The 19396-nt window shown below is 45.7% G+C and overlaps 2 protein-coding genes across 2 annotated transcripts in view; both read right to left on the bottom strand.

The window, feature by feature from the left end:
• Positions 1-19396, bottom strand: part of LOC142063632 (broad substrate specificity ATP-binding cassette transporter ABCG2-like) — a 184427-nt gene that overhangs the window by 29373 nt on the left and 135658 nt on the right. The gene's annotated exons all lie outside the window — the stretch shown is intronic.
• On the bottom strand, positions 1826-19002 carry PKD2L1 (polycystin 2 like 1, transient receptor potential cation channel). Its single transcript, XM_075107641.1, has 15 exons — positions 18708-19002; positions 14649-14762; positions 13215-13342; positions 11895-12151; positions 10793-11017; positions 10208-10436; positions 9686-9856; positions 8764-8945; positions 6430-6550; positions 5650-5748; positions 4769-4890; positions 4332-4449; positions 3958-4094; positions 3050-3197; positions 1826-2092 (listed from the first exon to the last, which is right to left on the bottom strand). The coding sequence occupies exons 1-15, from the start codon at positions 19000-19002 to the stop codon at positions 1883-1885; spliced, it is 2556 nt and encodes an 851-aa protein (XP_074963742.1). The 3' UTR covers positions 1826-1882.

The following is a 19396-nucleotide window of genomic DNA, read 5'->3' as shown; positions in this document are numbered from 1 at the left end:
GCTGTGTGCACTCATCAAGCCCATTAGACAGCACGTAGCGCCTCTGTTCAATTACAACTTAGTATATGGATTTTCTGTTTGATTAAAATTTAGGGGGGAAAAAAAGCCTATTTCCAGAAGTTCTCTTGACATAGGCCATTTTTTTCCTGAATAAGACATTAGCTTCAATGCTGAGAGTAGGAGGAAATAAGCGACATCAGTTGTTCTGAGTTCACCTGGAAAAGCTGAGGCTAAGAATCTCTTGCTCAACTCTGAATTCAGTGGAACTGGGAGTCAAGAAGCGTCTCACAAATAAGTCTTATCAGGAGCAGCTGATGGGAAGTGAGCTGTGAGACCCTGCAGTTCCTGCATCCATCCATGGCTCTTGGCTGAAATCTAAGCTCACTGTGGGTTGGCTGATAAGGTCTTACAGCTCCTGCTCGGCTCTGGCAGCTGAATGACCCTCTGCTTCAGTTCATCAATGGTATCTTGTAGCTGTGACAGCCCCAGAGCCTGGGCCATCTGGGGACAGGCTGATCCCGAGGTCCACCAGACATTCCCAGGGAGGCTCTCCCCCAGAACACTGACATACCCGGCTTGGAAAGGTGGCAGTACAAAATACCGCAGCACAATGTCCCCACTAACCCTACCGCTGTGCTGCACACTAAACAGTGTAGCATTAATATGACTTGTTAGGAGTGGTCTGGGACAACTCACTTTTCCGTTGCCTTTAAGCCTACAGAGCCTATTTGAGGTTAACTATTGTAGAATACCAGCGATTAAGATATTTGTAATACATTTACGGTGCTCCTGTAATAGCTGCAATAGCCTGCACCAGCTACAAGGAAAGAGAAGTCTCAGCAATGCGAAAAATGCCTGGAAAAGAAGTATTTTGCATTAGATTGAAAAACTAACGTTCGTCCTTTTCTGGAGATATTCAAAACCTGACTGGACGCGGCCCTGTGCCCCTGCTCTGGGGGTGCCTGCTCCAGCAGGGGGTGGGACGAGATGAGCTCCAGAGGTCCCTGCCAACCCCCGCCACTCTGTGATCTCATTTTCACAATATTCCTAAACTGAAACACCCATGACTGCAAACAGAAGGGTTTCCTTGCCAAAAAAGAGAAGAGTCACAACTTTGTACATATGGTCCTGGTTTCGTGAAGTACCTTGAAATGGAATTTAAGAAGTGTGAAAATAGGCAGCATAAAGAGATTTCTTAATGTCAACAGCTGTGTTCTAACCAGAGGTCTGTTCCCCAACACTCAGACCTCAGACTCTACCAGTAACAACTGCTGCTCTGTTCGTGGTATTTCAGATCTCCCAACTCCCAATTTAGTTACCCAGAGTAAGGTGTTAGTATTGTCTTTTCTCAGCATCTGAATCTAAGGTACAGAGAGGGTTACCAAAGCGTTCTGGAAACAAACTACAACAGAACAAAACTGCTGGTAACCAGGTAGACACAAATGACTGAATTTCTCCTTTCCAACCCACACTAATTATTGTACGCTTCTTTGTTTATACGATTCCCGCGTCCTTATTGTGCAGACAGGTTCGTGCGGGAACAAGCTGCAATTGCCACTCTGGACATACGTGTCTCTAAGCAGCCTCTACTTTTCGGGAAAGGATAGATAAAAGACTTTGTGTCGGCCTGTTCAGAGGCAGAAAACTAATACAACAGCTGGTTCCAAATTCCTACCTACTGCAGAGATACCGGGGCCAGAAGTTCTAGCTCTGTGACACTACACATCGTTAAGCTGGAAACGAGCATCCCTGATTTTTCGCATCACCAGATCCTGGCAACAGTGGTATCTGCATCCAGCTGTCCTGATTTTTCTAACAGTGGGGAAACAACTGACAGTGACTTAGTACTGTGGGAGGCAGACTGGGGGCACTGGGCTGTTTGCTAGAAGCGCACATCAGGCTGTGCCTGGATGTTCATGGGCACCTGAGATCCCGGCACACTTGACCTGGACAAGATGGGGTTGACGGCATTTTGGGAACAGTTGCTGCTCAGGTTGTTTCCCTGTGCACATTCCCTTCCCCGGCTTTCTGGTTCTTTCCCCAGCTGGTCTAGGCTCTGGGGGAGCAGCTCTTCCTGAGTGGGTTCTTCATCCTGTGAACCAGAAGAAAGTGACCGGCATTGTTAGCAAGCTACCAAGAAGTCAGCCACACTCCAGTGAGTGATGAGGTGTGCATGATACTTAAATTTATCTTCCCACATTCTTCCAGAAATTAGTACAACCTGCCTGTCCATTAAAGATCCAATATACTGTTTGCTGCAATACCCTGAGGAATGAACACTCAAGCATTAGACAGTCGTCCCTTTCACCCTCTACAACAACATTAACAGAAATCCTGGGGCAAAGCAAATCTGCTTGCTCACACGAGAAGTAGGGCCCTCCAAACTACTCTTTCAGATGGGAAGGGGTCACAAAACTACTCTGCAACAGAGAGGGGCTTCTTTCTGACTCAGCTAGGTCACTGTGTGCTGTTGCACTATTCCCATTACGGAAGCCATGACGCAATCACACGGCTCCTGCATGCCTTTCTGCCTTTGACTTTAAAGCTGAAGACCCAAAATATGCTGGTTGACTGAATATAGGCAGTCTTTGGCAAAAGTCGCAAGTCTGCAATGATGTGCTATGGGCGCACCACTAACAACCTTCCACCTCGTGATAAATACGTTAAGATGCAAGATGTTAAGATCACAGTCCACAACACTATCATGAGCTGTTCTTGCTGGGACAGTATGATCTTTTTTGACATCTGAGGATAAGTAGATGCAAAGGAACTGAAGGCAAGCGAATGCATCCACTGCCACAGGACTGAGCTTGGCCTCAAAGAAGCGGGAAGGTCTGTAAGGGTACTGAGGGGACATGAAAGCAATAAGCTTTTTTCACTGTACGTGAACAGAAGACGCTTGATCATAGAAAATGCTGACCCTGCCCAACACTTTTTGTCTTCTGTCACTGGGGACTAGGAAAGCAAAGGTGATACCAGGTCCATTCACATAGCAGGGCTGGTCACCTACCCTGAAGCTGGTTCAAATGCATGGTGGAGGGCTACGAACCTTGCTAACATTATCCAGTGGCTTGCCCAACAGGTCCTTTCTCTTCAGCTTGTTTCTTTCCAGCACATCTAGCTTGTTCACCACTGCATCAATCTTGGAGCCAATGCTGTTTATGGACTGTTCCAGCTGCAGCACACGTTGCAGGAGGCTGAGGAAGACAGAGAGTGCATTTGCAAGCTGTTTCTTGTGATGAACAGCAGGATTTGCAGCAGAAATCTTATGGACAATGGGCCAGACCTCAAACAGGAATGAATGCTCCACATTAGAGAGAATGGATTCATACCCACTGAAGACAAGTCCCTGCTACACTATGTTTTAATCTGTAATCAGTGATTCTGCCTAGGATGGATCCCCACCAGTTTGGATCACCATATAATCCCATTATTAAATATTGCACCTGCCTCTCCTTTGATATGGCCCTATGTGGATTGCTCAGTGTTTCTCAGTAGCATGCTCCTCCACAGCATGCTCCTCCTGTGGAAGAAATAGCCAAGTTTTATTCTCATATGTGGAGGATGAAGGCCAGCTACGCTATAAGTCAAGGATATTAATTCCCACAGGACCTCTGTAAGGGTATCAGCTTCCCCTGGCCCAGTTAACCGGGCTACCTTCTGACCTGAAACATGACAGCACGTTGCCTGTGGCCAGCTGACAGCTGCAGAGGTTATTCAAGAAGCAGAAGGCAAAATTTCTTAACCCAGTCTTTTACAGGAACAAGCCAACTACGTTACCAGAACTGTCCCAGTTCTCTCCTGACCTGCTCGTTTACATGTGTGCAAGATAAAAAGGGACAAAGTCTTACTGAAACTGCTCTGCACCAGCATAAACTGTTACATCAGGGAGGGAAGCAGCAGGGAATCAGACCCCTCATTTACAGAGAGATTAAACTACTGCCAGCACAAACATACACTTGGAACTCTTCTTTGGAGACCCAGCTGGCCTTATTGGCATGGGTATTCCTTGCTTCCACGTAGGTCAGATTCTCATCCAGGTTGTTGTCACCATAGGATTTCCCCAAATTTTCAATCTCTGTATTCAGAGCAGCCTAGAAGATAAAGAAAATCCTGCAAAGCTGGATACTAACTCTGTGTCAGCTTCACTGTGAATAACAGAGCTGTACAGGCAGTGATATACTCAGCAGCTATGCAGGCAGAGTTGGAGCTGTCTCTGAGATGCCTGCTTAGTTTATACCACAACCCCAAAGATTTCTGAGGCCACTTTGGAGTGATCTCTACCAAACAGAAGGTTTCTTTCCTTGCCTTCCCCCCTTTCTTTTTTTTACCCTTTTTGCCTCTAGGTCATGCTTCATCTGCCGTTGCTCCTCTTCATCAAGGATGTGGTTGCCATCCTTGTCAAACCTGGAGAAGGCTGCTGTGATCTCATGGTCTGCATGGCCCAGCCTGCAAAAGAATAAAAAGAGAACGCTCAAGGGACTGAATTATACTGTTAGGCTCTAACAGTGCTGGAGCAAGCCTTTTGAAATCAGTATACCATTTCCTCCTGCCAGTGGCAAACCTAAACATCCCAAATGGGAAAGAGAGAGCAACACAAACCCATTTGGAACAGGAGATTAAACATGTGAGGAAAGATGATAACTATTTTTTTTTTTTTTTGAGTCTTACATTAGAGCTCTCCCAGCCTTGAAAACCAGAGAAATTAAATTACCTCTGTGACCAACAGAAAGGGATAAGTGGGCCCCCCTTAAGCTGTCTCACTTACTCCTTCAAGCTGTTCTTGAAGTCTTCAAAGTCCAGTTCTTTCGTTCCATTCTGCAGTGCCTTCTGCACATCGGAAATCTGCTCCTTCTTCAGCTTCAGCCTCATGAGCGTCCGGTTGTAGCTCTGTTACCAAAGGTGCAAACAGGCACGGAATGTGCAGGCAGAACAGTGAAAACAGGGCAGGGCGGGCAATGCAATACGGGTGAGCAGGTGCTAAGTGGTACAGGGAGATTTTAAGCTTTCCAGAAGCAAAAATACAACACTGCTGAATGAGCCCCACCTCTAAAGTAGGATCACGCTTTCAGAGTGACACCAACATGGTAGCCAGGGCCTCCATGACAAAGTTTTCCCTCTGCTTTTCTCCTCATGACTTTCTCTTTATCTGAGCTCCCAATCATCAGCTGCTTAAGATAATGTCTTAAATACCGTTCTTTGCAGAATGTTGGTCCCACAGCAGAGCTGTGAACTTCCAGAAACTTTTTCTGGAATTTACCATGGGAAATCCAAATGTAACCCACCAGATTTGCACCACTGTAACATGCTCAGCTTAGCAAAATAGGACCTACCATTTTACTGATCAAAGTACACTCTATCAAGACTAAAAGAGCTTTGTCCTAGAAAAAAAAAAGGCTCTCAGAAACACTACCAGCATGCTCACGTAACAGGATTCCCTCAACACCTCCTTTCTCATCTTCCCATTGCCAAAGGATCTGGGAGCTTGATCTACCCAAGAAAGGAACCGTGACTCCTGTGTGCACCAAGAAGGTGAATCTGGAGTTGGCAACCACTGGTTTTCTCCAGTAAATTCCACGTAGGTCAGGGACTTCCAGAAAATGCTTCAGGATTTAGCTAGAAAGTAGCACAGCTTTTACTATTCATTACCTGCTTCAAGATGTCTGAGAGCTGTAGCTCATCCTTCTGGCTTGAAAGCTCCTCCTTGACTTCTGAGTAGGTGTCATTGATGATGGCCAGAAACATGTTCTAGAAAAAGGAGAAGAAAAGAAATGAATAAGCATGAGGCATCTTGCCTGCTCCAGCAGCCGAAGCAGCAAGAGACAGGCATAGCTGTGCAGGGCTCAGTTAGACAAGGAGCTGTTTCCTCGCGGGGTATCCCTTGGGCACTCTCAAGGGGGTGAAGGGAAGGCCCGCTTCAGCCACACCGTGCTTTCTCGCTGCGGGCGTTAAAGCAGTGGCCAAAGGTACATTTGTTCCCCGCTCAAATACCATCTTCGGTAGCTCGTCCTGCAAGACCTTAGGTTACATTTGGATTCCGAGCGCTGGGTATTTAACCTGGTCATTATGAGCACCCCTCTGTAGCCATTGCCTAGGAAGCCAGAGACTGTCCCCCCATGCTTTGTTCACTGCCCGCCACAGAGCAGCTGAACCGACTCCCTTGAACTCAGCTACCACATCACGGGTATTCCCAGTATGTTTTAGCTTCAGCTTAAAGGATGTGAATATGGCCCTTAATCACCTTAATCATCAAATCCACAATTGCAATGATGTGCTCTTTGTCTGCTTCGGTCTATTTGCACTGCAAAGCTGCCATAACAGAACCTTCCTTTCTCTCTAAGCATGTGCACTGCACCTAACTCAGGGATTACCGGGAGGGGTCTCAAACACTGCTGTCATTACAGGGACAAGGAGGGCTTTCTTGCTTACCAGGAGCACAAAGAAAACAAAGAACACGTAGGTGACGAAGTAAATAGGCCCAAGGACCCTGTTTGCATTGTCAATGGAATTGTAGTCAAAATCACCAAGAATGATCCTAAACTGGGTGAAGCTGCAGGAGAGGAAGAACACAAGGTCACACAAAGGCACACACATTTATCCTACCTCCTCAGAGAGTCCTGAGGTGAACCCTGAACCTCCCTGCAGCCCGGATGGTCACAGGCACAAGCCAGAGCAGGATCTAAGTCACTCAGTGTGACTGGTGAGTTAAATGTACCCGTAGTATTTCAGGGGTAAATGGAGCTGCTCCGGTTAGCAAGAGCTGACTGGAAAGTAAAACATGGTTTCCGCACAAATTTTTGGGTGTCCAAAGTGTCTTTTGGTCTAAACAGGAGTTAAAAACAAAAACAACCTGTATTTTTCCTTATAAAGGCATTTGATCACGGAAGCCTTCTCTGGCAAGAGTTCATGAGACTGCGGAGGGGATGTTAGTACTGGACAGTGCCCTTCAACCTTTTGCAATTCAGAGCCCCTATAATGAAGCAAGTTTAAGTCTATTGATCAGGAGGTTGCTTATCTTGGTTACCTCTTGTAGAGCCCTTAAAGGAGCTGGATGCCAGAGGTCTGCGGAACACAGGCCGAAAACTGCTGCTGTAGTGGGTACCTCCCTTAATATCTCGCGTTGCCTGAGCAGGGCCATGGACTGAAGGGCTGCCTGGGACTGGGCATCTTAACTCACATCCCCACCACCCCCTTCTGTGGGTGCTCACCCACCCACTGGTTATTCCCCCATCTTAGGTATCTTCGCACATTATCTGTGGGACTTCTCTGGAAATTGATCAGTGAAATGACCCTTGTAAAAAAAATACCTTCCAATTAAAAAAATTAAAAGAAAGAAAAAAAGCAGACAGAAAGACAGACACAGGCCGTGAAGCCATCTGCAGGGAAAAGGACCTTCAGAGCCCAGAGCCTGAAACTCCTCTCTGAGAAATGCAAAGCTCCATTTCAGATTCCTTGTATTTGGACTGTTTTGGGAGCTGGGAATGTTTTCCATGTCTAAGGAAGAGGAATATGGCATTGCTTCCTCTTCTTTGGTTTAAGTTGTCCCAATTCAGTGATGCTGAAATGTCTCCTTCCAGTATGAAAACATTTTTATCTCTTTGGCTTTGAAAATGTCTACTTAACTTTATTTAGACTGTAATATAGCCTATTTTAGAAAACTTCGTGCTGAATTTGTATTAAGATTAGCACATTATATGACTACCAACTCTCAGAAATTAAGTAGTGCTTTATCTTGTCAAAATCAGATATATTTATAAATAATATAAATACGAAGTTTCTGACTTTTTCATTTCGATGTTTAAAGCTATCGTCTTGATAAGATAAATGCATTACTTCTGATTTTCCCTGTGAAAACCCTGTAGCAGCAAATAGTATTCCTCCCAAATCTTTGTTTGAATTAAAGTGTGGTATCTGATGAAAAACAGACGTTTTCATGGAGCTGTTGTGCGGACACTGAAACGATGTGTTCGGCAAGTGTATTTGGAAGCCAGAGCACTTCAAAATGCTGGAGCTTTTATCTGGGCCTCTTCCTTATGAAAAAGAAAACAAAACCAAACACACTGAGCCTACTGCAGAACACTTGTTTTGGGCTATTTAGTTCTTACCACCAAAATGACAGAGAAGTTTAACCTAACATATAGATACATAGGTATTTATATGTACATAGGTACAGATATAGGTATATAGAAACACAAATTCGCTGAGCTCTCAGTGGCAGTCAGACAGCACCATTCTACCACCTTTATGGGCCCACAGCCGGTGAGAGGGGACAGAAGGTCCTGCACAAACAGAAGCTAAATTATCAGCTGAGCTATGATGCCTTTCTGCAGAAAGGCATCCACCACTCTGCGTGTTGAGCACCCTTGGTGTGCCTAACAGCTCCACCTCAAGGGAAAGCTGCCTAGGCTTCAGAAAACAAACCTCTCACTGAACGCCTCCATGAAAAGCTGGGATTTCTGTTGAATTGTAGGGCTGCACGGAGTCTCAAAGTCTGGGAGGATCAGCTACTCGCACCCCTACCGATAAACACCAGACAACCAGAAATCTGTCAATGTGACAACCCTCAATTTTCTCACTGTGTTCTTCTGTCCGTGAAGATGTCACAGCCGGAGGACTGTGACGTATTAACCATTGTGGCTTTATTACAATGAGATACAACCGGTGTCTGACTGACGTTCAGATTTGCAATTGGGGAGAGGCTGGAAAGTAGTTAAAATTCGTTTGATGAAATGATGGAAACACGGTTCTGACTTATACACTTACATGCATTTAACAAAGGTACTGAAGTTTTCCACTTGTGTCCCAAAAAGAAGGTACCCCAGCTGGGCATAGGCAAAGAAGACAATGAAGAACATAATAGCAAAGCCCAGGATGTCCTTGGCGCAACGTGCCAGTGTGGAGGAGAGCTGGGTCATTGTTTTGTTAAAGCTAATATACTTGAATATCTGCAAGAAGAAAGAAGAGGGGCAAAGTTAGGTCAAACCATCAGCTAGGTCAGTCTCCCTCATATAGGTGCATGCTTACAAAGACAAGAGGTTTACTATAGTCTCAAAGCACCGAGAAGACAGCCAGGCTAGAGGAACAGTGGCTTAGTGTTCAGGAAATTTGTCCCAGGTGTGCCACCATCTTCCTGTGGGACCATAAACACATGGCTTTGTTCCCTGTGTCAAAGGAAAATATCAAGAGGGACTGCTATAAGGACAAATGTCTCAGGGCTAATGAGAAGCTCCGAGTACAGCGTGGCTTTCCACCATGCCAAGACGTCTTGGTTGAAATGCAAAGTCCGTGCCAACAGATGAGTCATTTCCAGTTGCTGGGTGGCCATCATGAAAGGAAAACATGGTTTGCCAGATCATCCTCCAAAATACTAAAATAGTACAGGATGGACAAAATTATATGGTACTCGGCATTTTCTAAAACCACTTTTACACCACAACGTCGGAGCTCGTCTCCCTGCCTGTTATCTCCAGACAACTGGCCTCAGAATGCAGGGTGAAAAGTTGTCTGGATTTACTGTGAAACAGAGCATAGGACTTTTGAGGAAAAACCTTCTCTGTTATATGGCTGTTGCCCTTGTTCACTCAAAGGGATAGAAAAGTCATCCCCAAAGCTATCCAGAGGATGAGGTCTAAGACGAGGCCTGGCACCTCCCAGACAATCCCTGCAATACCTGTTCCTACAATACCTTGATCCAGGCAAAGAATAAGTTGACTGCATTCATATTGTTGTACTGTGTCTGCCAGAAGGCCAGGAACTCAAAGTCTGCATAGGTGTCGGGGTGTTTCAGCAACTCTCCCAGCAGTCTGTTCACCTCAATGGTGCGAAAGATGTGAAACCCAATAGCGACGATGGAGAGCTGCGAAGAGGAAGAGTCTGCAGTGACCGATGTGCCCATGCTTTCTGCAGAGATTAGTGTGTCACAGAGTTCCTTGGTATCACACTTCACAACTGCCGTGTAGTGGTGGGGGATGGAAAGAAGGTCTTAATGCACTGATTGATGCCCCTCAGGCATCTCTAAGGAAATAATCTTCTCCTAACAGCTGATAGAAGAGCATGTGTCCATTTACTATGCTGGTTCATTTTGCCACTGGAGCAAAACATGTGCCAGCTTGTCTTATCTAGATCAGTTTCCCCATCCCTTCACTTGTTTTGACTCTTATACCTCTCTGCCATTGCTCCCCCAAAAAAAGTGTGTAAGGATCCTCACCAGAATGACAACCACATCCAGGATGTTCCAGATACTGGTGAAGTACTGAAGCTTGTGGATACGGAGCTCCAAAATCTCCTCCACCGCATAGTAGAAGATGAAGACACAAAAGACAATTTCACAGGCAACAATGAAGAAGTCCCATGCACTGACATACCGTATAAGCTTGACTGTCCGGATTTGCCATGAGGGAATGGCACCACCAGTGGCTGGAAACTCAACCACTAACCTTGAAGGGGACAAGAAAACTTGATAATGAGGAACAGGGGGAGGGAGGCTTTTAGATAATTTTGAGAGGCATCAAACCTGAGCATGAGCTATCCACCAAACCATGAGTGGAAGTGTTGTGCCTGTGTTTATGCAGCCTTATCTCTGCTGCTTCACTGCCCACAATAGGAAAGGGTGAAAGGTGAAGTGTGACTGGTTATGTCAGGACGACCAAGTCTTACCAATCTATGCAACACCTACTGACATCACTCAGTCCTACCCACCTGGTGGACTGCATTAAAATCTTTGCATTTTAAGAAAGTGTGGCATGGAGGAAGAAGCAAGAGGCAGAAGTAGATTCAGCGGGACTCTGCTTACCTCAGAACACAGAACAGATTGATATTTGCATTGTACACAGAGAAATCAATGAAGACAACTCGTGTCCCCCGATCCAGCCACAACTTCTCCTTCAAGACTTGCAGGGCTTCGGCACTTTCTTCCCTGGTCAACTTGAGGTCTATGTAGTATCCTCCCCCACTGTAACTGGTTAGTCTCCCCCAGTGAGATGAGCCACCCAGCTCCTCCTCAGAATGGTACCTCCACCTGCAACAGACAAGCCACAAGCAAAGGCATCACCATCACAGGCTTGGATACGACCTTGTAGCCAGGAGAAGTTAGATTATGTCTTCAAGGGACAGAGGAGTTTTTAATTAAAGAGTTGGAACTTAATTCCTGTTGCAGATCTGAGCCTACATCAGTTCTATATTATTGATAAATTTCTGATCTAGCGCTTCCCAGCAGTGACCCAACACAACTTACGTACTATGGAAGGAAAATTCTGCAGGTTCATTGGCTTTGCCACAGCCTTGTTTGGATGGAGGTTACTCCCAGCATCTGCTGTATTGCCTTTTACCATGTTGCACACAACCCTCTGCTTAGAACACACTTGCACTCATATTTTCTTATTATCAATAGCTTCTCATTCACAGACCAAGACTCATGCAGCAAGCAAAGAGTTATTAAATTGCCACTACTTCACATTATTATAGAAAAATAGGTTTTCAAGATGAGAGGGATGCACTCCCTTCTCTCTGGCTCCTGAAATCCAAAAGCAAAGCAGATAGCGTCATCCGTTTGACAGATCTGGTCCCAGATGTCTCTATTTATCCTCACCTTCTTAAAAAAGACAACAATCTCTACCTAATTCTCCACTGGATTTTTCATGGCTTTCCCAACAGGCCCCACTCTGCCACTCATTCTGTTGTGCTTTTCCCCAAGGAGACACTTGGTCTTATTGATAGACAAAAAGAACTTGCTGCCGCTGACCACAAGGGGAATTCCAGCCTTATGTGAAAAGCTCAGTCCTGGCATCCTGCGGCTCAGCAGATCTTATTTTAACAAACAAACCAAAAAAACCCAAAAAACCACAAACCAACCAACCATAGATTTTCTAATCCTGAACAGCAGAAGATGTACTTACGCTGTTCCATTGATGAGTCCAAAGGAGACCCTTTCCTCCTTGTCTTCTGAATATACATCATAGCAGCCTGAGATTTCCTCCTTGAAGTCATCATGGACCACACAGGAATTGTTCTTCACCTTCAGTTGTCGCATGCGTGGCACACCCAGCAGCAGGTTCTCGTAATAGATGTACGACTGGGTGCCGTGTGCTGCTAGGGACTCATTGTTGTACCACTTTGTCCAGTAAAGGTTAGCCAGAAGGGGCCCTTGTGCATACTGCAAGAGAGGGAGAGGGGAACAACTTCTTCGTAGCCCACATATCAGCGGAACTTTCTTGGCCTGGACTTGAGATAGCAAGACCTGACCCACCCCCCTTTACTCCCCAAGAGGAAAGTAGTAGAAGGTTGTATTGGATGTATGCTAAGGAGGGGAAGGACCAGATCTGGTGGAGCTACAGGGTGGAGGAGGGATGCTGGGCACTTCAGTGAGCACAAATCTCAAGAAATTGTCCTGGCATGAGGTGTCAGTTATGAGAAGGGGGTGTGCCAGTGCCCTGGAAACAGCGGGGAAAAAACAATAGTGCCATAGTTCATTTAACTTTTTTCATACAGCAGGAAAAGACAAAGCTAACTGACGAACAATTTCTGGCTGACTGTCAGAGATAAGTGGTTGCAATTATTCAACAACATTCACCGTAGCTCATATTATTCCTTCAGCAGGTCTTTGACAGAAATATGTTAGACCCTAGGCATCTTTTCCCTTCTTTATTCTCTTTGAATAAAGTCAGTGCAAATTTTAATCCAGCTTCTTCATAAAGAATCTGTAGATCAGACCAGCCCAGGCGTGAATTACAGGTGGGTTAAGTATGCTGGTCCCACAGCTGCCCATGAAAAGGGACGTAGGTTTATTACTAAGACACCAGCATGAAGACTGCAGGGTTCAAAGCCATTTCTACCACAAGGAAACCTGGAGTAAGTCACTTGGCCTCTCCAGGCCGGTACTCCCTACCTGTGCAAGGAGCATCATACTGCAGCACCTTCTTTGTGTTATGTCCTGCCTGCCTAGCTGGTGAGTTTCTGGGGACTGGACTGGTCTGGGCGCACACAACGCTTAGCCTAGCCGGTACTCTGGCCACAGTGCTCAGAGGGATAAATTATATTTCAGATCAGTGGAGATTTTGCGTGCAAATGATATTGTAACTCTTGCTAGTAGCTGGCATAAGCTTGTGGAGGCAAAATGTCTTGCTGAAAGCACTAGGCAGCAGATGCAGAGGGGACTGAATATCCCAGTCTAGCTGAGATTTCCAGGGCTTCCCATGCCGGGCCAGGCTTGTACTCACCACCCAGAAGTCAGCCATGCTGCTGATGGACTGGAAGGAGACACGGCCATCTGTAGAGGTCTGCAGGAAGAGCTCAGACATCACTTTGGTGTAGTAATAGGCATTAGAACTTGTCATTCCGTATGTCACTAAGAGAAGAGACAAGAGCATCCTCCCTTTTACTTGAATATTGGAGCCTGACATTAATGTATGTATATGTTCACTTTCTGTGTAGCTTCTACTATCACAGGTAAGCTGAGCAAGGCACAAGAGAAGAAACCTTGGGAACTTTAATCATATTACTTTCTGCTTTCTTAGGAATTTACAAATCTATCTGTTGCGTCTTCCAGAATTTAAACTATCAGACTGACAGACTATTAAAGTTTATAAGACAGAGAAGACATTTGGATGATGCAGCATCGTGGGTAACTATTTTTTTCCTCAGACAAGATTTCTGAGAGAAATATTCTTTCTCAGAACAAAGTCCATTATCTGCACTTTGAAGTTCTGATCTGAATCCATAAAGGTATCGAGACCACTCCATTTTCCCAAGTGGAAAGCTCCAATTAAGTTCTCATCTACCAAGAAACCTCCAACAGGAGCAGGATCTAACTTCCCTGGACTTCTTGTTTCAACTCCCCAGTGCTCCCCCCTGCAGAAAAGCATCCGTCATGGTGGTCACTAAGAACATGTCCTACTCTTGAAAGGGCACCATGAAAATAAAGCAGCTGACATTCAAGACCCCCACCCCCACCCCTTCTGGATGAGTCAGTGTGTGACCACACGTACGTCTGTGTCCGTATATCTTTTCTTTAGGAAGAGTGGCAGAAGCACTGTCTCCCTGGGCCAGTGCGATAATAACTCAGGTTGGTATTGTCTGTCTATCTCTCCTGCTATAGGGTCCATGAAATATAATCCTCTTTACTGTCCCATGCCACAGGTGCTCATCTGTGATAATGAATTAACCTTCCCAAAAAACAAACAGCCATTGTTCTACCCACACAAAGCCCATTCGCATTCAGCACAGGGACGCATTGAATCCACCCGAGAACAACAGCGTGAGCTACCACCTGCCTTATCACCTCAGCCACCCCTCCAGTCCCAGAGAGGAAAAAATCTCTCTAAACCCTGTGTCTTTGATCCCAGGAAGTTTCTAGAACTGCTCTCTGGGGTTTAAACATTCACTGTGAATCTAAGAAAAGACCCTGGGCAGATTCTCCCAGGTCTGTGGAGTCAATGGCTAGAACTGATCAGAAAATACTGCTTAAACTGAACAAACAGTTATTTTACAGCAGCTGTTCAGCAGGTTAATGACACGTCTGCTTGCTGCAGTGAGGGCATGTGCAATACATTTAACACCTACGGCAGACTGAGGAAGTCTGATAATAAAACCTCGCATTATTCCCCTTGAGCTGCACACAGAAAAGACACCTATGAGATGTGACAGCTACTTACGTAGACAGATGTCCACCAGGAACACAATATAGACCAGCAGCTCTCGCAGCGTGGTCTTCACGTAAAGCTCTCTGTTTTCTGCTGTGTTCTCAGTCAATGTAGTGCCCCACAAACCTGCCGAGTGTAAAGAAGAAATTGGAGAGCTTTGATGGCCATTCTCAAAGGCCATGTGAGAAGCTAAGGTCCTGTCCCCAAAGAACACTCTTGCGAGTTGGATTTTTGTCACTTTTCAAAGGAAAAACCACTTTTCTTTTCAAAACTTGACCACGAGCTGTAAAAATGTGTTAAATATCCCCCAAGAAGAATCATTCCAGCATGAACCACAGATTTGGGGCTGACTGAAACTGAAATATACCAGTTTTCTTATTTTGCTAAGTGACTCCCCAATTTTCTGCTTGAATTCAATATGGACTGATTTTTTCCTGCCTGTTTTTCAGCTTACTCTTCACAGAAATTCAGTCTTTGTCACAAGCACTCTTGAAAACACAAAATTTCATCTCAGTCATCCGTGTGCCAACAGCTGACCTTCTGATAGGACTTCGATAGCAGAACTGCATCTGATGTTAGCTTTACAACCTAGTCCTTTTAGTGTATATTGAACCATCAGGCCCCAAATATTTGTCCCTTGCTTACCTAAAAACTCTTGCAGTTTTCTTGTACGTCATAAGACTCAATCAAATAACCCAACTCAATATTTTCAACATAAAATTTAGAGCCAAATTATCTTTGGGATGTCTTTCAATGGAACTCGGCTGTGTTCAATACAGTTATGCCAATTGCATCAGCTAGTGATCTGTTTTCTTCACACAGTGAAAGCAACTCATTAAACGTCAGCAGGGCTGATCAAAAAAAAAAAAAAAAAAAAGAGATAAACACGTCCTTTAAAAAGATCCTTGATATTTTGGGTTTGATGAACTGCCTGATACCATTAGTGTATTTGTTTGTTCTTGCTGTAATGGCTTTCTGTTGTGATTTCTTAAACGCTCTTGAAGTTGAAAGGCATAAGAACTTCCACTTGAAAGCCTAGTGATGGAAGCCATGTCAATAATACCCATAGTTTTGGTGCTTTCTGCAGCTCCTGGAGACCTCAGCCCTGATGCCCGGCCCCAGTAGTACGCAACAATCATCTTCCTGCAAGTCAGGATGAAAGCTGATCAAAGGCCACACATTTGAAGTCATCTCTGGCAGAGGACGAAGGGCTTTTTTCTCTGGAGCAAGCAAAAGTGGTATAGGGGTCTGTGTGCATTTAGGCCTGTCCTTTCGGTAGCTCTTTCGCATCTCAACAGATTAGAGAGCTTTTTTCACCTTCAGCTACTATAGCACCTCTTGCAGCATCTACCCTCACTCCTGGACAGACAGACCAGGAGCCTGTTCTGGACATGCCAGACCAGCAACAGAAATGAGAGCCTGGAGATGATCTGGATCAACTCATGTGCAGGAGAGAGTAGCACATGGTTTACAGGAATCTCCACAATGGAGAAAAACGGGGCAACAACCACCCATCTGCTCAGGTCACCTTTAAATGACCCCTTTCATCTCTAGATACGACTACACCACAATCTTTTAACGGGTTTATTTAGTTTTCCACGAGGCAGGGTACCCATACTATCCACATGTTGGGAACAGAGGCAAAGATTTTCTTTGCTTTGGGATTAGAAGCATACTTGGGAACACCTAAATTCAGGGACACTCAAATATCCTTGAAAACTTGGTTCAGAGACTTGCCCTAAATTACACCTGGAGGACCTTGAGGCTGGCCCAGTACCCTTTCAGACTTCACCCAGTAATTGTAACACTATATCAGCTGAGATTTGGTTTCAGCTGTTTCTTTAAGAAACATTGCATGGAATTACGCCACCTCATAGATGAAGCATGTCCCCATCTGTGTCTCCTGTGGCACCACAGGATACCCTTGTGGATACAGCTGGTTTGGGCATGACTTTTGGAGCAGAAGGATACTCAAGACTAGAAGGCATCCAGGCTTCCTTGTGGCATCTTGCATGACCATCCAGCACTCACAAGGCAGAGCAAAGAAAAAACCTCAGAATCTAGAAAACACGCAATCGATGCAATTTGTTTATAATTCTTGCCTTCTTGATAGTAATAAGTTACTGGTGAGAATTAATGGCAACATCGACATTATTTTCCGAGGCTGCTTTTAAACCAGCCTTGTGACCCAGGTGAGTGAGCAGCTCACAGCCTCGGGTACAGCCTTCCAAAGGCAGTGGGAAGCTGGATGCCCCTGACCAGCCTCCGTGCCACCCAGACACCCAGCGAAGCCTGCCTGTAGCCTCGCCATGAACAGCTGATGTGGCAGGAGGCAGGCAGGAACCAGAGGACTCAGAGTTGCTTGGACACAGTTTGGGTAGGAACAGTCCTGAGCAGTGGCACTAGGAGCAGCAGCTACTCACTGCTAGTCCAGCTCAGTAGCTGGTGAGGACAAGACCTCAACAAGCCAGCTATGACCAGTACCCCCATAGAGCTATGGACATGTAATGCCAAGGAATATTTTTATAAGGAAAACATCCCACAAACTGTCCTTGGCTAAGCAACTTATCTGTATTACCTCTTATTTCCACGTGAGACACTAATGTGATTAAATGGAAGGGGAAGGCAGGGGGAACCAGCAATATTTGGAGAGGCAATGAAAAATAATGAGCAACTAGTAACGATGCAAAGGAAGGATGCAAATTCTTCATGGAAGAAGTCCCCACCTCTGTGAGGCTGGCAAAGGCCTTTGTCCTGGCTGCACTGGCCTTTGGATCTCATCTTCCCAGTTCTGGTATGTCCTACAACTCTATTTACCACCCTTGCTGGCAGGACACACTACGGCAACAGTCACAGAGAAGGGAACGCTGTACTGTCCTGACGGGTGTTTTCATTTGCATGCTCCGATTTCAATCCTGGCATCTGACAAATGGAATTTTGATGTTAAAGTATGGATTTGTTTTTCCTTTTTAAGTCTCAAACAATGCCTAGAAGAAAGTATACCAGAATAAAACAGGTAAATGATACGCTGCTTCTGAGCAATCTGTTATTGCCCACCAAGCCCACCCAGCACTGCTCTTTGGCCAGGAAAAACCTCTAAAGCCTCAGATCTGGCTTTCTTGTAAATTAATAGTGTTAGACTGTAACTGCAGCGGCAAGTAAGAAAGATTTGATCACGGGGGGCTGTGTGATTCCCACCAGGCTATACTGTTATTCACTCACATGTACTGTTAGAGGGTACAGCTCTGAGAAAGGTTCTTGCAAGACCGGGAAGCAGAGCTCCTGGTGTTGCTGTTCTTCTAAGTCAGGAAGAAAGATACGTTGGCAAGAAAATAATAGTTTCCCTGAGAAATAGTTTATTGCTTTTTCTTCCCTGATTTTTACAGCATGAGGACTTTATGCCTTTTATAAGAAACTGTTCAACATATGCCCTTGCCCAGGGCCGTATCCTTTCAGGAGACCTTTCAGATTGCCTCTGAATAAGCCTGCGTAATATTTCATTCCCCTTTGTCTTTTAAACTGGAAACTAGCACCTCTTCCTTTCAGCTGTCTTCAAGCAAAGCCTTGTTTGATACATTCCTGTTATCATCTGCATTTCAGTCCTGACAGTGCCAGATTTTCTCTGGTGGATATTTATGTCAGTTCTTAATTTACTGTAACACCGGGGCCAGTACCGCTCCATCTAGGAAACGCACACAAGGACAGAATAGTCTCATCAGCAGAGGGCTGGCTCCTGCAGATTCAAGACACCTAATCTCTGTCCTAACCTCTGCCAACAGATTCATTGCATGACCATGAGCACACCACTATGCCTGCCTGTACCTCCTGCCGTGTAGCAAAGGTAACAGGACAGACCCTGGAGCTACAGCAAGGCACACGGAATGAGGATGCTCCCTCCAGGTCAGCCAAAGATGATCTCTGGGGTAATGCTGCTCTGTGTGCAGCAGGTTCCTGGGCTACCCAGGTACCACGGCGTTTCTACCGTCTGCATCCCCACACTCACCCCCACCCCAAACTGTTGTTGTTCCCAAGGGCTAGTAAATCCTTTCTAGTGAGATATCAGAGCTTTACCTCGGATGCCTCTGAAGATGTAGAAACAGCACTTGAGGAAACAACTTCTCTTCCCATCCACAGCTTTGCTCTGTTTTTCCTGGTAGGGTAGCGGATCCCCCACCTCTTCAAAGTTCTCATAGGGATTCTCCAGGATGGTCTTGGGGTTGTAGATGGCTTGAATCTTCAAGGAGGCAGAGGGAGAGCCGTTGTAAACAGGATTATCCCAAGCTTTCTTCCCCACTGCCTCCAGTTCATGCTCCTCTGAGGCTCGAAAGTGGCTCTCGGCTCTGTTGTTTAGGTGAGACAAGCTCATGGCTAGTCACTGCCAGCAGAAGTACTTTTAACTGGAATTGTGAAGACTGCCTGCCCAGGCTGGAGTTATAAGCTAGCAGAGAGAGAATCAGTCAACAGCAAACAGCCTGTCTGCCTCAGCAACCCAGGAGAAGGCACACCACCAGCTTCCCACGTGCGCAGAGAGCACACATCCTCTCTCTTTTATACCAGCTCGGCTGGTGACACCTATCAGAGGGGTGGCACCACCCGTTGTTAGGAACCACCATCAGCCCTATTATCCCGGCAGCCCTGGGAACACCGGCACATCCACCCAGGAGACCTTCTCTGCTTCCCAACGGAGATAACAGACCCCGAATGCTGTCGTGGGGAGAGGAGGCTGCTAGGAGACTGCCCCTGAGCTGAGGGCGGGCAGG

This window comes from Phalacrocorax aristotelis, chromosome 12, assembly GCF_949628215.1.
Source record: "Phalacrocorax aristotelis chromosome 12, bGulAri2.1, whole genome shotgun sequence".
NCBI classification, from domain to species: domain Eukaryota; kingdom Metazoa; phylum Chordata; class Aves; order Suliformes; family Phalacrocoracidae; genus Phalacrocorax; species Phalacrocorax aristotelis.
The sequence above is the reverse complement of the archived record's forward strand: the minus strand, read 5'-3'. Positions and strand labels throughout refer to the sequence as shown.